The following is a 24,728-nucleotide window of genomic DNA, read 5'->3' as shown; positions in this document are numbered from 1 at the left end:
GGCCGGGTAAAGTAAAAACGTATCGAAGAAGACACGAAGTCGGTAAAGGAGGGGCATATTTCAAGGCGTAAAGGCGCCGAAACGCGGGCGGCTCGTTTATCTAACTGAAATTAAGAACGAAAACATTTTAAACGCACTATAAATTTTTGTACGCAAACGCGTTTGTTGGTGTTGCCCATTAAATGTCGAAGTCTTCCCCACTATTCCTTTTTGGTGGAGATGTAAATATTTTTAATAGAAAAAACATAATAATATTTTGAATTAGCACAGTTATTTCTTACACCAGCAGTTATCTTATACAAACCAACCAAGCAAAACCTAATTTAACCAATCACAAAATACGTTATTATTCAAGGAAAACTCTTCTAGTTGCACTTGGCCGGTTACAGGGTTACCTTATTGAATTTATAATAATATCGAAGAAGACGGATCCTACTAGCATTCGCGCACCATATTAACTAAATATTGAAAAGTTCGCAAAGCGAAAACAAAAGAGTTGATTCATAAAAAATATACAGGCAAAAATGAGGTTATAAAATCAAGTTGGGTATCATGTCAAATAACTCTGTTTGAATATTCCAGCACAAACGTGTTTATCGCTTGATTTTAATAATGTTAATCCGATGAATCAAAAATAACTTTTTTTTATTCACATAGAGCATCATAAAACCGGTGAACGCTAAATCGCTTGTTACCCACAAGATGTACTGCCAAGCGATTTAGGGTGGTAACTAGCCACGGTCTAAGCCTCCCACCAAACCAGACCAGGGAAATTCAGAAAAAATAAATTGTCACATTAACCCTGCCGGAAACCCAACCCAAACTCACTTAATACCACAGTTCTCACCATTGCGCCAAAATTAGTGTGTAGTTTTTTATATTATGCATTGATGATGGAACTCATATTTAATGCAATAACTATTAAACGTTCCATCAATTAAAATTCCCACATTACACAAATTTTTCACACTTCGGATTACCTTTCTTTTGGGAAAATCCGATTACCTGTTAATATAGAATGCGCAGGCGCCGCCTGTTAGCTCGTCTTCCATTAGCGCGTTTGGATTTAGAACGTGCCCCGATTGGGCGACGTCAGCCATTAATCATTGGCGCCTGCTGCTTTGAAACGTTTTACGATCTTTGTTTTGTACAGATTTAATGCAACATTGCGATTGTGGTCATGAAACTATGCCAATGCTTTTTTTAAATTGACTTTAAAAGTCGAACACATCTTCATTTTTTGCCAACAGGTCACAAGCCACAAACAACAGAACAAAGTTCTTTTGTTTTTCGGATAAACCTTCGTGTATTAAACTATCAAAACATTAATAATATAAAAAAGATGAAAGCAAAGTTCGAAGCATTAAACTTTATAAAGCGTTTTAAAAAACAAAATACCAACATGGCGCCGAGCTCTTTGAGCGCCGGGTATCCTAAACTGAAATTATAACCTCCGTTCTACGATTGGTCCCTCAGGAATAATGTGACCTTATATACAAAATTTGTTTTTCTTCGGAAAATAGTATTTTCGATTCTATCACGTTGTAATAAAGATCGGTAGGAATGTCTCTGTATTATTGTCAGTATGTAAAGACACGATAATATTGGACCTCCATGTCGAGTGACGGGTTAAGATAGTGTTATCTTAAATATTTGTTGGCTGGACTGCATCGGCTCAGGCGTCATTTTGTATATAGGCGGAATTATAAATTCTTCTGGAATGTTCACTACACATCACTGCAAACTTCTAAACGAAAAGAATAGGAATTGTATACAGAAAACCTTTCAAATATTTTACAAACTTTCTTTTAACTAAATTAAAACGTTTATTCCGATGTAACGTAGGTCATTTAAGCGAAAAGCTTTTATAATATAAATTTTGTAATAACGTTGTACTATTTTTTTAAAATTTTTTTTACTTTTAATTTATGTATTTCAATTATTATTAATAGTATTCAAACTTTAGACCCACCACGCTGCCCCTATTTGGGTTAACGGATTGTAACGATACTTTTTCACATAAATATAAAATGGATGTTTAACAAATTCTGCATAGATATATTTGCCTGGATACGGACATAGGCCACTTTTAAATAAGCGTTTGCCGTGGAAATAAACCGAAAAAAATAATACCTTTATCCTCGAACGGAACTGAAATTGCTGACTATATATTTAAACTAACCAGCACCCCTTTAACTGAAGCGAGCAAATCCGAATGAAAAACAAACATTGTTGTGTTGACGCATCCCCAAACACAACACTGCGTCGCTGAAAGCCATAATATTTTGATATCGAATGTACGGTGGTTTTAAGTGAAATTTTGAAGTTAAGCATTTAGGTATTTAATTACGCAACAGTATGAGGCTGTTATACCTGAAACTTTCAGCGTAACGGATTAAATCGTTACGCGAGGCGCCTGCATGCCGGATAGTTCTTCATAATGTTCTCAATGCCGTGTGAAGGTCTAAACCCTACAGTCATTATCAGGGGCGGCGCATTCCTGCGGTGGTCTGATACCTACTGGGTTGATAGTAAAAATAAATTTTGGGATTCCCTGTACAAATAATATCATCAGTATCAACAGCCTATAACAGTCCAATGCTGGACTAAAGGCCTCTCCCAACGGGACGGTTTGCCCATAATCACCACGCTGCGCTGGGTGCGGTGCTGGTGAACGCAGTAGATGTTAGTAGTCACGGAGAACGCTGGACCCATTCTCCGTTATATTCCCTTTCATACGATACCCGCGGGAAGAGGATGAGTGTTGACAACTGTATTCTGATTTTCCGTCACCATAGCTCAAACAATATAGGTATCTTCAAATTAGTAATAGTGATATAGGCTTCTGAGTCCACCATTCCTCACTGGGCCAGCGTGGTGGACTCGTGCTACGAACCGGTAATGGGTTGATATGATGATGATGATGATGATGATTCTAAAGCGATTCTAAAGCTTCATTATCATTATCTTAAGGTGTGATTGCAGGCGAGCGCTGACTATATATTAAAAATAAATAATTCTACCACAATTCTTATATAAAAAAAATCTACGAAAATTCTAATATGTGCATTTGTTTCAGCTATATCTGTCTAAGCGGCGTGCTGGTGTACTCGGTTACGACCGGTGAGGTGCGAGAAAACATTCAGACCCTACTAACGCTATGCGCCGACCTGTGCCATCCATTTGACACCGATATCGTAAGTTATAAAAAATCGTGTGGTACATAGATAGGGAGAATTGTAGACTATTTTAACGCTGGTTTTCAGTAAAAAGTCGTGCTAAATGGAATCATATATCCTCGATGCAAATAGGGGTCTTAGAGCTTCGATTAACTTTTATCTGTTACACAAGGTAATGTGTTGTGACGTTTGTTTCATTGTTTTCAACTCACACAAAATATAATAATGATTAATTTTATTGAATTGTCAATGGTTGAGGATGGGAAAAAATTAAAGGTGTGGTTTTTGCGTCCTACCGAATAAGAGTCACTAAACAGGAGTTCGAGAGTGGTTATAAAATAAACTATTATAATCATTCTCAGCCTATTATGTCTCCTGTCTCATAGGCGAGAAGGTTGTAGAATATAAACAGCGGTACAGCGGTTGTGTCTGCGTGAGTGTACGTGTGTACGTGTGTGCGTGTGTGCGTGTGTGCGTGGGTGTGTGTATGTGTGTGTGTATTTTAACAAACCTTAATAATAATAACTGGAACTGTCGGTTTACACTTTCCTAACTCCTCCTAGCTACTGCGAATTTTTTATGTAACAGTATCTGATCTGATCTTGGAATCGAAGCAAAAACCTCGTTATTTGTGCCAACAGGCAGGAGGCTAACATTCATAATTTCATATTGAAAAATTTGGTAATAGGGATCAGATCGTGATAACGCGAGGCAAGCACTCCGACTTGCATTTGGCAAAAGCATATGCGGTACACGGGCGGAGTTCTGCATGTTGTTCGCCAGGGGAGCATCTTTGGGAGAATGCGGGGACTTCGTCAAAGCCGCCAGGACCTCGCACCTGCTAAGGGCTATTGCGGAAATGGATCATCAGATTGTGCAGGTTAGTAGACAACTAAAAATTACTCCCGATTCATACAATGTAAGTTTTTAATATTACTAGCTGTTGGCCACGTTCGTCGACCGCGTTTAGTATTGTTTATTACAGTTTTTTATAAATACCGTGGGATCCGTTTAGCCTATGTTACTCTCCGTCCTTTCAACTAATTCTATGCCAAAAAAATAGGTCAGTTATTTGCTTAGTTAGAACGGCTTCGTTAAGGACAAATAAACAGACCAAAGCACTTTCGCATTTATTGGTACGGGTTATTTGTAGATTACAAAATTTAGTAAAAAGTGTGCTAGTAATCTTTTGAGTAATCAGAAGAATTGGCCTTTATTAATTAATTGGTAATTAAACTACCTGTTTCTTGATTGATTCGTGCACTTTTAGAAGGAGTAATCGAGACTATCTACGAGTGAGTACATTAAATGGCTATTAAAGCTCCGCTAAGAATAGGCCTCAACGCTCAAAAACATGAGGCCGTCCATAGATAACCCACAGTTGCCGATAGCTTAAGGGGACAGGAAGACGTAGGACGGTGGATTCATAGAGTTGGTTGGTTGGTTGCAAAGTGCTTGCATGGCGACTGCTTAGTGGAAATTACAGTTTTGGTAGAGTGGAGGTGGCTTCTAGGAGGGCAGACGACTTTAACTGAGTCACTGAATATGTGCGTCACAAGAGCGTAGTGCGTGGAAGTCCTTACAAAAGATCTATGATAATAATAATCTACCAATTAAAAATGGATGTCAGTTGACGAAACATCCATCCATGGACACAAACAATATTTTATCATACTTTTAAAATGGTTCTTGATAATAAATACATTTTTTTCATTTAATTTTACATGTCGATCAGTGTACGTCTATCAGTAACAGTAACAAGTGAAGCAATTTCGATGAAACTGCTTCAGTTAGTTTAAAGTTTTCAAGGGGTTAACAACCGGAAAGGGGTAGCAAAAATTTTATGTAGACGAAGTCGCGCACAACAAGTAAATTAATAAATCCGCAACCTCGAAGACTATCCACAGTTTATTCATCTCGCATCTCGTTAGACATATTTGTGGAGACTCCTTAATTAACTGCAGTATCATTACAGTCTGTTTGCTATCTACAAACAGGGGTTCTGTTGCAATGGGAAGCAGTGCGATGGTTTATGCCCAGTGGAAATGTAATTTGGTTTTTAACTGACAACAAAAAAGAGGTCCAAATTCCACAAGTATTTTGTTAGAGAGTGAAGATGCCTATGTATCGGGTTCTAAGCGTTTGTATGTTTCTTTGCTATAATTTTTCAGAGTGGGCATTAAGCAGGCAGGCAGACATAAAGTGTCCTTTTTGAAAACGAGTTACAAAAAACTCTTGGGTGGGCAATGCTTTTATGCATATGTAAAGTGCACGTCACTGGTTCTTTGCATTAGGTATATGATTCTTCTGGGCTTAAGCGAAGACTAAGACTATTAATCTGCGTCCATGGCAGCGTTCAAGTTTGCGTCCTGCGTAGGACCAAACTGAAGACGCGGCACAAAACAACTAGGTATGATTGGTTGCACGCGAGACGCCGTGAGTTGAACTTCTTTCTACTGTCAAACGAAAACGATGTAATCTTGTTTTAGCAACATGTTAAAAACAATATTAACGCCACTGTACAGGTTAGGCCTACCACGATGAATGCGGGTTGGCAGGTTTAAGTGTAGATATCCATCTTTTTTTACAATAATAATCGACGGATCAAGCAGATGTATGCCTCATAGTAAGAGACAAACGATAGTCTATAAATAGAGCAACTCTTGACAGGGCATGCAAGTAACACGTCCTACTCAATTAACTTTCATGTTTGAGTCATAAAGGTATCAGATCAGATTAATAGATGTAAAATAAATTTTACCCATAAAGAAAGATTATTATTATTTACAGTGGTTATTTTTTACGCAAATTCATAAATTGGATTTTAAAAAATAGCAATGTATTTGTGTGAAAATCAAGGGAAATGGTAAAGTGAGTTGTGATTTATAATAAAGTTACGCGGGCCAATCAATTTGAAAACGCTACGAATACAGACAAGAAGCCAATTTATCATCTGCTCACCGTACCGTGGAATAGTGATGTTACTGCGACGACGGAGATATCGATATTTCGAATGACGACGTAAATGAAAACGACACGAAAATCTTTATTGCTCCGTCTTCCTTAAATTGTTGAGATATTTTATGAAATGAATACGTTTATAATTCTATCTTTTTATCAGTTTCATTATCATTTTCAGGCTGGGTTATTTTAGTAATTATGTTATTTATTGAATGAATACTTAAATTGATAGAACAGAATCAAGGCCACCCTACTTATAATCGACATGCTCTTTAAAACCTACCTACCTACCTTGGTTTTTTTCTCACTATAAAATAATGTGAGATTAAAACGTAGATACTCTTACCGGAAAACATAGGCACTTGTAGTGACTGTTCGCAATAAATAATAATGCATTTTTTAAACTCGCATAAAAGTTCCCACGAGCTTTGCTTTGCATCTCTTAGGTTCTTGAAATTTTTTTTTATTATTATCGACTACAACCGTTTTCGCCCACACTAATCGGGTATACATACTCTTACTGTTTGCGGAGCGCATCGCAAATATATTACGGCGGCTCGGCGATTCTGTTTGCACATCTAACCGGGATCGCTCCTCGCTGCGTAACTGATTCTATTCTATTAGCTTTTATTTCGCGAGAGTTGCACACTTTGGTTTTCTATAAACCTCTAGCTAGGATTGAAGATGTCATTATTTTCTATTGTCCTTTTTTATCTGAGCTCTTCATGGTTTAAGATCATTACGTGCAATTGTTTTTCTTTTTACAATTACTTGTATGCAGACTTGTCTGCGATTACATTTTTTATTTATTAATGTTTTTACCTACACTCTGAGTAAATACCGATATACATTAGAAATTTAAATAATATAAGACAACCAAAATACTCTGTCAAATCTCAAACGCTCTCTCCGAAAATTTTAGTAATTATCTATGAATAAACGTACTTCTATTTATTGTTACTTTAATATTTTTTTTCCATGGTTTTTTTTAGTTTGAAGAAACATTTTATCAGAAATTAGGTTAAGAACGACGTAATTTTTAAGTCCTTTCAACCTCATTTACCAGCACTCATTAACTTAAAAAGACCTGTATGACTTTATAATTTTGGATCACTTTGAGATTTTTTTATTCTTGAGTCTATCTTCCAGGACAAAGTTACTTGTAAAGGGGACAGGTACTTAGCCAATGCTGTATTGCAGTGTTGATAATAAAGTAAAATAAACTTTTGTTTTAAACCTTTCTCCTGAGATGAAGAAATAACTGAACAATGTTGTCATAAAAATTACGCATTGACAAACATAACATCAGCTGATTTTACATTTAAGGTAAAATGGGATAACGAATTACTATGGATACAGCAAAAAGGTTATGGTATGAAAGTGACAGTTTGATAAGCTAGCTCCTAGCTTAAAAAAATAATTATAGAAAATGTATTTTCTTTTATGCGGCCAGCTCCCAAACTCTTATTGAAAACTTGATAGAAACACTCAACACCTAACAATTAGGCCTCATTCGAGACCTCGTGATCCGTATTTAAATACGCTAACCACGAGATTTAAGAGTTAATATTTACATTAGATAATGTAAATTCAAAATGAGAATAGGACACAGTCAAAAGTTGAGTTAAACATTTCTTTGTTAATTTATACATTTACTACTTTAGTCCAAGTAACTTATATAGAAGAGCAGTATCGATTACGGGTCACTTCTCTGTTTCACTTGTCAATATGACATTTGTGTTCAAGTGACATCTGTCACAATAGTGTGGCCCGTAGGGGAGCAAATTTTCTATGCAGCATCAAATTTCAATGTTATTTCGAATTTCGAATGTAAAAGTTCCGTAGAAATATTATTCAATATAAAATAATAGACAGAAAATTATAAGAAAACCTTGGGACCCCAACTTCCACTTCAGCTTCGCGACTTGTTGAACTATTTTGGTAACTCTGGCTCTTCTCAGATCTCCTCATTTCTGATTGGATCAACACTGCACCTATTTTAATTAAATTTGGCATGTATATAGGTTGCATTCTGTAAAGCGGCCATATTCCATAAGTATACTTTTTATGCCAAAAAAAAATACACCGAGGAACCGTGCCCGCGTCTTTGTTACCTACGCACGGCTTAGCAGCTTAGCCGATCTTGATGAGTTATTGCATAGAGTAATATGTAATTTGAAGTTATTTCTTTCGACAAAGTGTTGTGTGAATCGTAATGATTATAATTTTTAACGGACTGGGTTGTTAGTGAACGTCATGATCTTATATTGATTGTACCAACAAGTTAAGCGATGACAGTGAAATAACTAGCAAATATTTAATGGTATGATACGGTGATGTTTAGTGAATCGGAAAGTGGCACGTGATAGGTGATTGGTAAATGATGACAATGGAAATTCCATAATTGAAAATTATTTGAAAGGGTTGTTGTATAATAAAGCGTTGTACCTACTTGGTTAAATTTTAGTTCTGATCAATTCGTGTGGGGCTGCATCACTTTGAATTCTATGCCACAATAAAAGTGTTTCGGTGCCTAGTTTTTGCCTAATTTTCTTAACATTCGACGTTCATATGTCTTGTGAAATTTTATTTTCAATTAGTCTTTTAATTAGATTATCGAGTCATTTATTTAATAGGTCTTGTGCCATAAAATACGTAAAATTAATAAAATAGTACTTCGATGCCGTTAATAACCATTAATTAATTAATCTATACATACATTTGTAAATTTTTTATAAAAAAAAAATAGTTTGATAAGTATTTCTGGTATAAAAATTATAATGGGTACCCATTTAAGGTAAAATATACACTCGTATCCCACAATTCCACACTTTTACAAATACCAAATATACATTGATGCGGGATAATAAATTTGCTTTTCACTCATAACTTCAAAGTAAACGAGAAGTATAAATATTAAAACATCTCAACTGAAATAATAATAAAAATCAAACAATCTAACTCTCCAGGGTGCGAGGGCCAAACTTTTGATGTCTGTATACAGACCCTACGGGCCCCATAATGGCATGAATAATTGCGGGCCCATGGGGCCTCCTGTTTGTTTAGTTGTCTGTGGGCTGTAATAGATAATAAACACGATTATAAGTTTATTAGCTGTGGTCGCAGATGCGATGGTTTTGGGTTTACAATGCTTTTTTGTGGGGCACAATTGAGACTGAGCGATCGCTTTTTGTAATTAACATAAACGGATAATTAGAGTACAATTTTTGACAAACAAATGTCAATGGCGTTGGAGCTCAAAATTCTATAACAATTATTATATTGCTCTATTTTATCATCATCCATACCGCGTTTTTATAGAACTGCTGGGCACAGCCCTAATTTCTTAACAGAAAAACCCAAAACCTATAATGTTTTAGCTCTAATCCGGAGTCAGGATTTCGAGATCCGTAGTCGAACAAGCAAACCACTAGAACAACAAAGTAGCTGACACTACATACTTATAAAATATTCGTTTTCCGACTGACTTTATCGTAAGTAATGTAATCTACTCAACTGTACAAAAAATACAATCGAATTGAGAACCTCTTCTCTTGATACTTGAATCTATGCGTCATAAATGTATCCCAGTGAAATCAGAACCTCGATCGAAATCTCGCTTACTCTATTTCTGTGGCATGAAGCTGAAACAACCGTCTATTGCGTGACCTGCAGTCGTAAGCGTGCCAGATTTTTGTACATTTACGCTCGACCACTTGCGGGAACTTCTGACCCCAGTAAACAGACAGGAGCAAAAATCTCGACTTACGCAATTTTTCTCTCCAACTCTCTTTATGTATTAAAGAAGATTCGTACGTTTTATTTTTTGTATGTTTAAACGCTTTAAAAAAAGGCATTAGGAGTACTTATAGTAGTATTCTCACTTATATATAGCTATATTTGTATTCGCTTGAATATTGTCTTGTACCGACAATTAAAGAAAACTACTACTTTTAAAGAATTTTACGTTTTCGATTTCGTTCTTAAAAGCATTATTTATTGGAAAATTTGTTGGAAAATATACTCAAACAGACACTAGATTTTAATTTGATACGGGATCTAACTCGGAAACTTGTTTACCTCTGCAATTTTGCTACTCACACCCCTTAGTTTTTGTGTTTTTATATTTGTCTCAAGGACGCGTTCGGCGAAGCTGGCTGGAGTCTAGAATTCAGGGCCGCAGTTGCTAGGCTATTATCCCAACATGCACCTAACGAGAGGGAGGCGCCTCGGACATCTACTTTACGTACGTACCTACTGCATTTAATCTCTTTCGATATTCTATAAGATAACGATTGATTGACAAACATTTGTGTTTTTCTGAATTCCTGCCAAACTAATTTTAAGTTGTTTCTTTAGGATTCAGCAACCAGAGGCTGGATCAAACTTTGTCCGAGACGATGGTACTGGATCTCATAGTACTAGTTGGATTCGTGATTGTAAACAACGCTCAGTTACAGGTTTGTTGATTATATTCTCAAAACTATATTTGAGACAGTACTTAATAGCTCCACCTATGTTTTACGTATCCAAATGATTACCAATGTTTTATAATGTATAAAACATTGTTAATTATTATATTAGGTTTTGACGTTTCCTACTAGGTGACGCTACAGTCGCTATAAGACTGATGTGAAAATCATAAACTTATTTCGGCATCGACGGTAAGAGAGCCGTAGCTTAATTGGATAAAGCGCTCAGGCCGCGATTGCCAGAGAGTCGCAGGTTCAAATCATGTCGGTTCCGTAAAATTTTATATGCATGTTAAATTTATAAAATTTATAATTCCTCCAAGTGTAGCTAAAACACTAATTAAAATTATAAAAATTAACAAGGTCTTGAACTTTTTCGAATTAGTTATAATGTACGATAATAATAAGGTAAGGTAAGTATACAATAAAGAAAAGTTATAATAATCATATTCATTTCAACTTGTAACAGATGATCCATATAAATGACCGCCATAGTAGCCAATAACCAACAAAAACTAAATGTTAATTATAACGAACACGTGTAGGCTGCAGGTGGAACCCGCATGAGAACTGGTGTATAAAGAAATTAAACGTTGTTGGACGTTGCAATGGTCAACTGAGTTCATTCGCATAGGAATGGGCGATTTCTTAGATAATTTGTATTATTAGGTACATGTTGACAGCCGATTGGCGCAGTGGGCAGCGACCCTGCTTTCTAAGTCCAAGGCCGTGGGTTCGATTCCCACAACTGGACAATATTTGTGTGATGAACCTGAATGTTTTTCAGTGTCTGGGTGTTTATCTATATATTATAAGTATTTATTTATATTATTCATCTCAGTACCCAAAACACAAGCCGCGCTTACTTTTGGGCTGGATGCCGATGTGTGTATTGTCGTAGTATATTTATTTAATTTTTTTATTATATGTTTACTGTAAATTTATCAACAAAGAGCTAAACTCAAGATCCGCATTTTTATTGGAACATACTTTTCCTTGTAGAAGTCCTCCATTTTCTCCTTCCTAAGAGTTGATCTCGTTGAACTCGAAGTTCAACGAGATCAAAAAAAAAATTACAAGAGTTTTATATAAACTGATATAATTTTTTTTTCGGTGGCTTAAACGTTTAATTACTAAGGCCCAATAAAAGAAAACAAATGTGTTTTCTCTAAAAACCCTTTTTTTTTTTTTTATTCTTTAGGTTAAGAATTTCAACTCTGCTATTTATAAAAAAAACTATCTCTATTTTATTAACAACACAATTATAACCTGGTCTCTTTACAAATTTACGTAATTCCCACGGACACAGGTGTTTCAATGTAAAGTCGCTCAAGGAAATACTTTGGGGCTGCTATTATACCTCTTGTACTTGACAGGGGAATGACCATTTAGATGAATAATTTATGTGGTCCTCTCTTTGCTGTAATAATGAATTTCTAAAAACACATGTGCTCACGGGTAATGGGCTCAGTAAATTTCGGGAAGCGTAATTTAAATTTTAAAAATCATGTTCTTAAAGCTGTTAAGTTTTGCACATATCCTTTAAACAAACTAGATTTTAATTACAATTTAAAATGCTATATCTCCTTTATATTTATGAAATGCGCTTTCTGGACGTCAAAACTTGCAAACATGCAAACTATGGTTTGCTATAGTTACAGGGCTTTTAGAGGTATGGCAGTTATATTAAACCCTGACCTCTTTTAAAAATGACCTCGTGGTTTTAAATATTTCTTACTTTCACGTTTTGCATAAGAGATGCGGTTCTTCCTACGCTCAGTTTAGTGTAAAGATTTTGAGTACCATTGGCGTTGCATTATTTTTTATTTATAAAATTATGCTTAAAATAGGAAACCATCTGCGAAGGCTGGAGCGTAATAAAGATGCTCTGCACTCTACCCGCGAACTGGCTCGTGTCTGAATCTCGAAGCCACGCGTTGCTGCCAACTCTAATCGCTCTAGCAGATCGACCGCAGTCTGCCGCCGCTATTGCCTCTGAAATGAGCATGAGCGTGAGTATTGTTTCGGTGTTAATGTAGATAATTAACATTATATTAACATGAGTTAAATCTTATTCTTTTATAGCAATGTCTTAGCTATAGTGAATACAAAATACTATTTTACACTTCAAACAGGTCACAGAAAAAGCTATAGATAGAATTCATCAACGAGCATTCATAGCTTCATAGTTAAATTTCCTTTATTCCTTTTTTAAAGCTTAGACTCGAGTCCATTGGAAATTTAAAAAAATCTCAACACATATTTTTATATTTCTCTAGATATTAGAAGAATTCTTGGAGAATCCGGCATATCAGAAAATAAAGCTAATAAAAGTAATCAAACAGTCAAGAATGAAGAAGAATTCCGGCAAGAAGTAAGGAACACTTACAACCAACATGTAATCACTATCTATAACTAGTGTTGAAATAACAATTAACAACTAAAATCGAATTTAAGACTAATAAATAATAGTCCAGGCATAGTGACAAGTATGAATGAGGCACATTTTTGTGAGTTTATTGCTGCAGTATTTCTAAACTGGCTGATGTCTAGTCTGGTTTGGCTTTGGTAGCGACTAGTTACCTGCTATGTAACCAATTAGTAAATAAGCGTTCCTGCACGATGTCGTATAGAAACATATAAAAAGTATGAGGTTAAAAAAGTGCCATACCGCTTTAACCCTATAAAGGTTGAACTACTACACAACCTACTGTCAGTTGAGACTATAGGCAAGGAGTTATGACAGTTGACTTGGCCTGTCATGGTGACAATTCTGTTGTACATACAACTCCTAACTAAACTAAATTTACGTGTCTAAAAATAATGCTATCCTTTTCCAGGGGATCCAAAGTGAAAACATACTCGTAGCACTACTTTTAGATTTGCCAATTTAGAATAGAATAAGGATTTGTATGTAAGAATCGGCACTGTAGGCAGTGTTCTTTTAATATAAGATAATGTAAAGGCATATTTAGAAAAATTACAAACTAATTTTTGTTTAACAATAACATATTGCTTGTTCGTATTAAACACCTGGATTGAGAATGTTTTTTTTTTATATACAAAGTCGATAAATTTCGGTGTACCTACTTTATGCCGAAAGAAATATTATTATTCAACCAATAAAATCAATACCTTTTTATCTCGAATAAGAAAATAGTCAGTATACACATTACATTCAAGACGATAACAAAATGCCACAATGAAATCTTAAATGAAGTTTACATTATTTACTTCAACACATACTATGTGACTAATAAAACTCTGAATACACCTAAATATAGAGAAAATAAGGTTGGTCGAAAGAAAATTACACCGTTTATGTCATTTTATTATACGGTGGGCCCGCATTGGAAAACCATTTTTAAAAATCATTTTAAAATTTGTTGCATGTATCAGTCGATCCCACCGGTGTTTCGACGCTTCACAATGTTCTTAAACATTGAAACAAAACTAAGCAGTTTCTTTTTTATGTTCTCGAACAATCTACAGCTTCCAAGAGGGCAGCATCTTCACAATTACAAAGAGTTTCATGTTATGCTTATCATGTTTAAATATTTGTCAAAATTTACCGTGTATGCTGAAATTTATTAAATGCCAAATTTATGTGTTACTTTGCAACAAACGGTATTATAGTTTATCTGTATTTCTATATGTTTTCTATCTATGCAAGTTTCTACCTAAAATCTTAAACCTCAGAATTATTAGATGTATTAAAATATTTTGCTAGTCCTGATCTATGTCCCTGTGACCCTAAAATGCTTTCTTATATTGTATGTAGTGTTTTGAATGATATAATATATTCGGGATATACTTATTAGTATCCAGTATACAATTTATATGTGTAATGTATATTTACTTATAGTTAATTTTATTATTTAATATAATAGTAATTACGGATATGATGTTATTAATGTGGTGACTATAGTAGAGATTGATTAAAATTCTTAACCGATTTTCAAATAGGTCCAATGATTTTTCTTAATTCAATATAAAAATAGGTCCTATATTTCTAGTTCATTTAAGTTGTGTAAATGTATTTTGGAAAGGTTTAGTATTCTTTTGATGATAACAATAAATTTGTATAATTTTTAACAGAAATGTTTAACCGAACCGAACGATTATTCCTTTCGTTTTAACTTTTGTACTTTTTGAACGGTAAAAGGCCTGCTACTGGTTAAAGTAACTACTTACAAAATTAATTTAAAACTCAAATTAATTGTCACAAATTATAGTTACGGGGGTAAATGGTTTAAATTGTAGTGTATCCCAGTCCCAGATTATATTACTGAGTATTAGATTGCTTTCGAATCATATAAAACGTATACTTAGATAATAGATGTTGTTGATATACCTACCTAGCTGTCGATGTTACGTGTTGTATCGAACCAAATATCATAAAAGTAAAATATTTACCCAAAAATTACTAGCCTACATTCACCATTCAACAATGTTATGTCGTTACTGTGTAGTGTGTCTTACCTTTTTGATGTCTCTATACATATTTTTCTATGGATGTAAACTTTAAACCATTTGCAAGCATCTATTTAAATTTTTGAACGTCGGGTGTTGGTTTTCATTTTATATATATAATAAGCATATTTAATTTGAGCTATCCACTTAACTAATAAATTAATTTATAATCGCACAAATGTCAGGAAAAATACTATTCTTCTATAACATTTTCATGAACTTTAGAAGAGTGCTATCCTTAAAAAATGTGATCAGCTTAGTTTTCTATGTGAGAATATTATCAACTTTTTGTTTGCAATTATAATTTTTTTATGTCGTTAATGAATAATATTTGTTAAGTATTTATTTGAGTATTAATTTAAATTATTTTAAGCTGGTGCGTTAAATGCATGAAATATTTAAAACGAGTTGGCTAGGAGTGTGCCTTGCAGATCAGCTGAATGTTTATTCTAGTAAATTGAAAGGGAAAACTAATTTAGGTATTAAATTATAGGAATGCTGTGATAAAAGGAGAATAGGCATTAAATTGTTGGAAAACATTTTGTATTTGAATAGAAATGTAGATTACGGCTGATTACGATGCACACAATCGAATGCTTTAGTCAGGATAGTGAAGTATTTTTTTCCAATTTCGTTATTATTTTGTGATAAATATCTTTTTTTATTTTTTTTTATAAACTGTGATTTAATTATATTAATTAGTTTTTGCTGCTTATAATGTATAGTTTTTAGTTTTAGCAACACTGAGTCGAGTTTAATGTATTGGATCTGTGATTTCTTTTCTTTTAGCGTTTAATAACTTTCGCGTGTAACTTTCATTGATTATTTTGAGTAAGCGATAAATAAATGTTTGTGTAACAATAGAATTATGTTTTATTATTATTTCTACCCCAACCTTTATGTATGAGTGCTTTTCGTTGGTTGAAATCATTTATAACGCAGACAATCAAGTTTGTAAACAAACAATAGTTTTTATTTTACCTGTAATCTAATCGACTGAAATCCTGTTTTTATAATGCAATCATTATAAAAATAACAATAAAAACAGTTAATTAATGCCGCCCAATAAAGTAAAAAAGTACCTACGTACCAAATTTTAAATTAACCACTGAAATCAAAACATTGAGACTTGAAGTCGAGATGAAAGACAAGGAATAAAGGATGTCATTGGGTCATTGATACAATTTAAATGTTACTCGTTTCGTGTTTTTTACAAGTAACGAAAACGACACGAGGTTCCGATCAGACATATCGTGTTATACAAAATATAAACACAATAAGTATTGTTGAAACTGCAGACCGTGCGTATGTTTCACTTGCCCTGTTAATCCATCTTACTCACATAGAACATAGTGTTTATTTGCTTACTAAATGAAGCTTCTTAGGTAACCTATTACATATTATAGGTAAATTAAATTTTTCATTAGTTAGGTCCAGCTCGGTACGAAATGAGTAGACCGTTTTTAATCTCTTGTTAGTTACTACGAAATGAGTAGACCGTTTTTCATCTCTAGTTAGTTACTAGAAATGGAAAACGGTCTACTCTTTTCGTATGCTCCAATCACTATTGCCAGTCTCAGGACATCTGGACCATAAGTGTCCCGTAACATACCCTGACGCGTTTTTTATGTCCATTTGTATACCTACTAAGTACTTCTAATACAACTTCCTCCAATTTATTGGCATAATTTTTGACGAGCATTTATACTTGTCACAAATTATCCTACAGTTAGGGATCAACGTGAGTAGCAACTTGCAGAAAAAGGATTGCTGCAGTAATTCATTCACATTTAGGTATAATTGGTTGTCAATAGTTCTTCTTCACAGCGGCAGATATTAAATTAAGTATTCTTAGTTAATATGTATGGATCCGAGAAATCGCTGCGGCAACTAATTTTCAGAACAGTTCCTGATTAGGATGTACGGTTATGTTATTATCCATAAATGTTAGACCTCATCACTTGCATGAGACAGAGTTAGCAGTGATGAGTGTTTGCATCATTGGTTGAGATCGCATCGAAACTCATTAGCCAAATTTCGTTATTATCATTATGACGATAACTTCGGACTCTGCGACAATTATGTCGCTTAATGTAAAGGCGTTGTGGTGCAAGAGTTCAATTATCAAACTCAGTCACAAGTAGAGTGGCGGTGGCGCTTTGCGCTTTGATCAGACAAATTTACGCTCCACGCTTAAGTGCCGTTAGAAATATGGCGACGCCACGCCGTATACAGTATGATGCTGAGGCGTGATTCAATTAAAATATATACTTACTGTACCTAATAACAGTTCTTTTTTTATGGCAAGCTCATCATTCTCATTATAAAGATGATCTTATATATTTTTGTCCTTTTAGGTAATTAAGTTTGAATTTTTATTAATACATAACTATAACCTAAAATAAACTATTTAAAAACTAAATAAAATCTAAAACGTCCTCGAAACCACCGCAGCGAGGCACAGTTCCTAAGATGCTGGCAGCATTTCCCCTCTGGATGGCCAAACTAATTCGTTGGCCAAGGTAACTGCCCGCTCTAGGATCACCGGTAGACTCGATAACCCTTTTCGATAATTCTTTGAAAAGGGCTCTTGCCTCCGGACCCCACGGTCCCAAAGTCTCTACACCAAAAGGCACAAAAATGAAGCTGCTATCCAGGTTTTCATATTTACGCCTCTTGGACTCGCACTGGAAGCAGCCGCACCTACCATTGACGAAGTGGCCTGGATGTGTGATGCAGCTAGGGTATCAACACAAGTTGCATCCCACAGAAGTGACCTTCCAAGCCTCCAAGGTATGAGCGTCATACCATCAGGTAATTAAGACAATTTTTATGCAGCAATTTGGCCTGTAGAATAATTTATTGGTCCACAGGCCTCATATCAATAAGGTTTGAGCGTAAGACTCACTACGTTGCTTGGTGTGTTGAGGTGTGTTTTATTGCTTATTATCACAATTGGAACCACCAAAAACGCCTGTAGCTGAAAAAGGAGCAACCTGTATGTTAACCGGTGCGGAAGCAGAGGCAAGAGGCAGCGGAACTTAATGCTCGACACTCCAATATTGTATTTATACGCCACTTAGCTTATAATTTATCTGTTCGAATGTCTGCCATCATGTGAACACATTTGTTTTTACTATTCTATAAAATTAAAGCTGGATACATCACGTATAGTGTATACATTTAGCATAATTTATAGCTCGGCTAGGTACCTACCTATTTCTTTTTGACTTTTGTCTCAGTTATCTGTTGTAATCATTGATTTAATAGCTTATTATTGTTTGTGATAGCCATCAATAATCATCAGCTTTCTAAACCTAAATAAACTGTCACAACAGTATTATTTTAAAAGTATATATTTTTAATTTTACATACCAATGTACTTTGGCGTTGCAGGAATAAGGATTAGAATAATTCTGAAGCAAAACTTCTACAATATTACAAAAACACTGCCTTAAGCGAGTGTAACAAGGCCTGTCGCATCTCCAATAGACGAGAGGATTTTACCATACAACCCCCTATGCGGCTCCAATACGAGTTGGTTTTTATGATTCCTTAAACATGTACTTAAGTTTGTCTTGTGGGAGGCCTCGGCCGTGGCTAGTTACCACCCTACCTACAAAGACGTGCCGCTACGGGATTAAGCGCTTCGGTACGACGTCACGAAGAAACCGATTAGCGGATGGGTTAAAATATAACTGCCATACTCCCTAACGGGTTACTGCCGCGATACTACCAGGTGAGATTGCAGTCAAGTTAGACGTGAATAAATGGTACTTTTCGAAAGAAAATGGTCAAGTTACATTAAAAAATAATACAAATCGCTATAGTTTTTCCTGTAACATTTGAAGCGTTTCCTCGATTTTTCCAGGATTCCTCCAATAGACTCACTTAATTAAAAAGGGACCATCTCAGAGATTAGACATACCAAAACAAACATGAATTATGAAAATCGGTGTATAATTGGCAGAGTAGGTAATATTAAATTAAATATACAAAAAAAAAACAACCGGATTGAGAACGTCCGTTTGTAAGTTGGTTTAAAAATGACTAATTCTTAACGATTTTGGCTCCTAGGAATAGTTTCCAGTTTATCTGGATTCGTATTCGAAAATGCCAATCTTTAAACACAAATTTATTTTATAGAATTTTCTGCACTTAGGTAGTTTGGTAAAATCTGCAATCAATGATTTTAACTACGAATTCTTAACAACAAATTAGGTTTTATTGTTTTTTATGTAGTGGGTAGTGCTAAGTTACCAAAAACAATTGAAACATTATAAAATACTATTTCATTAACGTAGATATGATTTATTTCTTAAAAAAGAAATTGTAGCTCTAAAGCAGACTAAATTTATATCTAAGTACTTAAACGCATTAAACCTAGCGACCTAAGTGCAATTAAATCTATAAAATGTAGTCGGACATTATATTGAAAGTCAGGGTATTTTTAAACTCATAAAACGTTTTAAACACCATTAATACCACATAAATTGCGTGCCCCACAGCCATCGGAAGCGTTTTTCCATGCCATTGCTCCGGGCGCGATTATTCTGAATTTTCTCATTTTTCTTTCTTTAAAATGTTTTGTCATCCAGTTATTGTGGGGAAGTGATGTGTGCGTAATTTCTTAATGCCGGACATTTTTATCGTTACAAAAAGACTTTGATGAATATGTACGTCCCTACTGATTCAGTTGAAATACGTGGGAGTTGCAGAAAATTATAAGATTTAGGAGATTTAGAGGATTACTATGATAAATCCCGGTGACGGCATAGTGGTTTGGTAGTCCAACCACTATGCCGTCACTACGTCGGCTTAACTTTAAGGGAGCAGAGTTCGAATCCCAGCATGCTTCTCTAAGTTATGTACGTTTTAAGCAATTAAAATATCACTTACTTTAACGGCGAAGGAAAACATCGTGAGGAAACCAGCATGGCTGAGAGTTCTCCATAATGTTCTCTGGCCCGGGCCCAGTACGGATTGGTAGGCTTGGGAAGCCCACCATTCCGCACTGGGCCAGTGTGGTGGAAAAATGCCACCTTATTTTTGTTGGAAGAGACTTGTAGGCCGGTAATGGGTTGTTAAGATGACTAATATAAATCAATTGTTGTTGGGTACATTGGTACATGCTAATCTCAGGAATATACCGTGTAGTGACGGTAGTTCAGAATACTGGTGCCACTCTCCTTCTCCTCTACCCACGGATGTCGTACGAGGTGACTAAATGCTACAACGGAGTACCGACAGCAGCGTCCTCTGTGCTACAACCACCATCTACTGCGATTACCAAACCATCTTCCTATCGTGTTGATTATTGGTAAGCCCTTGGGAGAGGCTTTTGGTCCAGTAGTGGAATTTTATTCGTTATTGGTGAAGATGAACCTTAGGAATTACTACAGTGGACGCCAAACCGCCACGTCCCCTGCATCCTGAGCGGCGAACGATTTCTTTTCATTGGTCGCAGGCTGGCTGCGACGACAAACGCACTAATGTGGCAGAGATATGATAAAATCTCGGTAGTCTTTTACATCGATTAAAATTGGATGCTAATTTTGTTGTATCCTATGCGCTTTTATATTATATTCAGTCCGCTAGAAAAATAATATAGCTAAAAAGTGTCCAGTTTTAATTTTTTAACTGTTTAAGAATACAGAAAGTATCTTTTATTATGTATCTGTACTAGTAAAGTACAATAAGAAAATCTTTGAACAAGCCATTACCAAGATAAAGAAAATAAAGTCGTCAGTGACTTAACGGATACGACTAGCAGGACATCGAGTAGGTAGTCCAAATTCCATCCTTACTCCTTACTGATATTATAAATGCGAAAGTGTTTTTTTTTTGTTTGCTTTTGCTTACTCCAAGCCCTAACCAAGCAACCTATTGTTTTGATTTTCGGCATAGTTAGTTGAAAGGACAGAGAGTATCTATGTTGGATAGACAACATTGGTCGGCCGGTTGGCGCAGTGGGCAGCATTCCTGCTTTCTGAGTCCTAGGCTGTGGGTTCCATTCCCACAACTGGAAAATGTTTGTGTGATGAACATGAATGTTTGGTCTGGATCTGGTCTGAATCTGTGTCTGGTTCTTTATCTCTATATATATTTTATCAGTATTATGCATAAAAATATTCATCAGTCATCTTCAGAAGGTACCAACAAAATAAGCTAAGCTTTGGGGCTATTATTGTAGTATTTTTTATAGGCTTCTTTTTATCCAATGAAAGTAACGCTAGGTACTTTAAATTAAAAAGATCGAATCTGTCTACCTACTTACTCAATATCAGCATGAGAAAATATGCATTTCTACCTTAACTCATATGGATAGGTGGGACTTTCCATCAGACGTCGTAGCAAAGCGCAAACCAGTTGCGAGTCCAAGACGTCCTCTATGGTATCATCGCCAATATTAACGACCGCTGTTTAGGCAACATCAATCACAATATCGCACTGGTTTGTAAGAGGCGTGCCGAGGTATGCGAAGGTATATTTATGTAGACAAGCAATCAAACAGAGCGATAAATCTGTGTAGTGATTTTATTTCAGCTTCATCTCCACGACTCACGCTGACGGCGACCTTGTGAAGCAATGGATGTGATTATGTAACAGCTAACCCGACCTATTTTCGATAAAAGAATCAATTGTAGAAGAAAAACAGAGATAATCATATCATGTTAGAATATATTATCACGAAGGAGCCGGTGAAACATGTGGGTAAGTAAAGAAATTTTAAGATGCGTCTTGAAGATACTTTAAGTTTTTTTTTTTACAATCAGTTCACAGTTATTTTATCTAGGGTAGAGGTTTTTGTAACATTACCCCAAACTTACAACAAGACGTAAAATAACTGTTAACGGAGTGAAGTCCGTCAGGTGCGTGTCTCGATAAGCTATATATCTCGACGGAGCTCCACTTTCTATTATCACCCGATCCAGAAGAATGAATCGGCCATTTTGACTCAATCCGTTACATCATCATCATCATCAGCCATTGTGCGTCCACTGCTGAACATAGGCCTCTTTCAAGCAGCGCCAACTTTTCCTATTTTCGGCTTTCCTCATCCAGTCGATGCCTGCCACTTTTCGGAGGTCGTCGCTCCATCTAGTAGGGGGGCGTCCGACACTCCGTTTACCGACACGCGGTCTCCACTCGAGAACCTTTCGACTCCAACGTCCATCGGTCCTCCGACAAACGTGACCAGCCCACTGCCACTTTAGTACGCTAACACGAAAGGCTATGTCAGTTACTTTAGTTCTTTGGCGAATCACTTCATTACGGATCTTATCCATTCTATAAATTTCGTTTTTTAAGGGCTAAGGCCCGCTGACCTACTGCAATGCTTATATGCTGACACAGAACGCTGCATGGCGGCAGGCCATGCAGCGTTCAGCGTGCAGTCGAAGGGCGTGGTTGCCAGTTTTAGTACATGGGGCTTCAAATGTACACCTCAAGTTGAAGGGCATAGCGCGGCTCTGTTTATAGGCGTCACATACCATCAATTGGTCCATCTGCTGGATCCGTGAATTACTAATATAAAAATAACTTTTTCGATGCCACATACGCTATAACACGTATAACATGTCTAAGGTTTTTAAGGCGTTATGCGGTGTTATGCGATATGTGGCTTAATAGGTACGAAGTGCTAAGGTCGTAATTGCGTTTTTTTTTGGACGCACTTTATATTTATAACATCAGAGGTGTACAAAGAAAACTAAAAAAAAAAAATTATATTTTGATATTTTTGTACAAACGAATTACTTAACATCTGTTTCTCTTTTGTATTGTACGCTCCTCGGTATCCTCTCCTAAAAGCTTTTGAGATGCATTGACGTGCGTGCACAATATAGCTGTTTTAGTTTATTTTTAGAGAATCGACGACCTTTGCTCTTGTTCTTCTTCTTAATATTTATACCTACTTAAAATAAAAATAAAACATTGAACTCGTAAGAAATTGTAAGTTTGTAAGAATTAGTATTGCGCAGTTTAGACTCAATGCTTGTAATTTTTCAGTTATTTTCCGATTTAGCTTTGCGCGTATTTCAATGGGCTTTAAACCTATCTTATGTTGGATTTGATTGGCTTGGACAGGTTCGTACACCATTACTTTTTATTAGGTACTAATAACATATCCATGTGCTTGTATTCACTGCTATAATAGGTCTAATAGGTTTATTGCTGATAGTGATAATTTATTATTTTTCCGTTGGTTACAGGTATACTTAGCCCATTTAAGAAGATAAAAAATTGTGCATAAAATATATAACAATTTTTAAAATCCGTAATACCTACCACATAAAAAAATTACTGCTAAAAAAGTTTCCTCAACGATAATCAGCTAAGAAAAAATATTATTGGACACATTTCGCGAGAAAAATTATAATCGTACCTACCCTAATACGTACCTACTACCTATTTAACATGTACCTACAACATATTGCAAATTCATTTAGGTACGAACCGAAAGATTACATATCTTTTGTAAAAGATGAAAGATAACGTTCCCTTTATGACGCAGCAATGATTTTATTACTGCATCATCTAATTATGGTAGTTGATTCCTATCCGTGACACATATGGTGTGATTGAAGGGTAGATAAGGAACCACTCACGAAGACCCTTTTAATGTTTATTGGCGTGTATGATTGTGGATCTATCTGCACTGGTCGAAAATCTGGTTAATCAGCGCTGGCTTCTATTTAGACAATGGAAATTATAGGTGTACAGAAATTATCTGATGTGAATCTTTTCTGGTTTTGTGTGGAAGTAAATTAGTTTTATTGTGTATCTGGAATTTGGAGAATTCTGGCAGTGTTGAAATAATTTAATGGTACCTAGCGGTTCCTCGAGACTTTTGTACGCTGATGTTCTAGTTCTGATAATATTTTTTTTCCATAAAAACTTTCACCTTTGTGTCGACGCGACCCATCATATCTTTTCGCCTATTATTGCTATTACTACGGCTCTTATAGGTCGTAGTACGGTGTTAAATAGCCTTAACCTCAAAAATTGTGTTATCAAATGCACTAAAAATTTTCAAATCATACTGGTAGTTTCAGCGTAAGGGCGTTCAAACAAAAGAAACTCTTTGCTTTTTGGCATATTTATTACATACCTACTATATTTACGTGATTTATTCATGTATATATTTATCTTTATATACTTAGTACCCTTCCTCTTAATAGATGGTCTTCTGCAGGTAGTTAAGATCGTTTATTTTTTGCGTTTCTTTTTGATCATATACATACCTTCTTTGTTTTTTTGTAGTAATAATTGACGGACCAAACAGATGGAAGCAGCACTTCGTAGGCTATGCAAGGAACACGTCCTGCAACGTGCCACCCAGTGAGGCCTAATGCTTAGCGGCATATATATGGTAGAAGTACCTACTTCCTTGGACGAGCTTTGTGACAAAATGCTCTGCTTCTAAGGTGGCCCTACCTATAATAAAGTGTATTTTTTCAAACTCTCTCAATATGGGCATGAAAAAAAACGAATTTTTTAGCAGAAAACTTAACACTACGGTAAATTTGAAATCCAAGATGGCCGCCACCAAAAAATGGTGAATTAAATTTTTTTTCACAACTCCGTCATTAAGTATGGATATGAAATGAAAGAGCTTGACTAGTGTCCGGGGTTTGTAAAT

At 35.5% G+C, this 24,728-nt stretch overlaps 1 protein-coding gene across 1 annotated transcript in view; it reads left to right on the top strand.

Annotated features, from left to right (window-relative positions):
• LOC120637626 (S phase cyclin A-associated protein in the endoplasmic reticulum) overlaps positions 1-15,762 on the top strand; it is a 60,971-nt gene extending 45,209 nt beyond the window's left edge. The window contains exons 16-21 of the mRNA XM_039909537.1: positions 3,080-3,197; positions 3,868-4,059; positions 10,278-10,386; positions 10,500-10,600; positions 12,463-12,624; positions 12,892-15,762. Of these exons, the coding sequence (XP_039765471.1) occupies positions 3,080-3,197; positions 3,868-4,059; positions 10,278-10,386; positions 10,500-10,600; positions 12,463-12,624; positions 12,892-12,990 (781 nt within the window). The 3' untranslated portion in view covers positions 12,991-15,762. The remainder of the gene's footprint in view (positions 1-3,079; positions 3,198-3,867; positions 4,060-10,277; positions 10,387-10,499; positions 10,601-12,462; positions 12,625-12,891) is intronic.
• The last annotated feature ends 8,966 nt before the right edge of the window (positions 15,763-24,728 follow it).

Source organism: Pararge aegeria, chromosome 1, assembly GCF_905163445.1.
Source record: "Pararge aegeria chromosome 1, ilParAegt1.1, whole genome shotgun sequence".
Taxonomy (NCBI): Eukaryota; Metazoa; Arthropoda; class Insecta; order Lepidoptera; family Nymphalidae; genus Pararge; species Pararge aegeria.
This window is presented reverse-complemented; position numbering and strand designations above follow the sequence as displayed.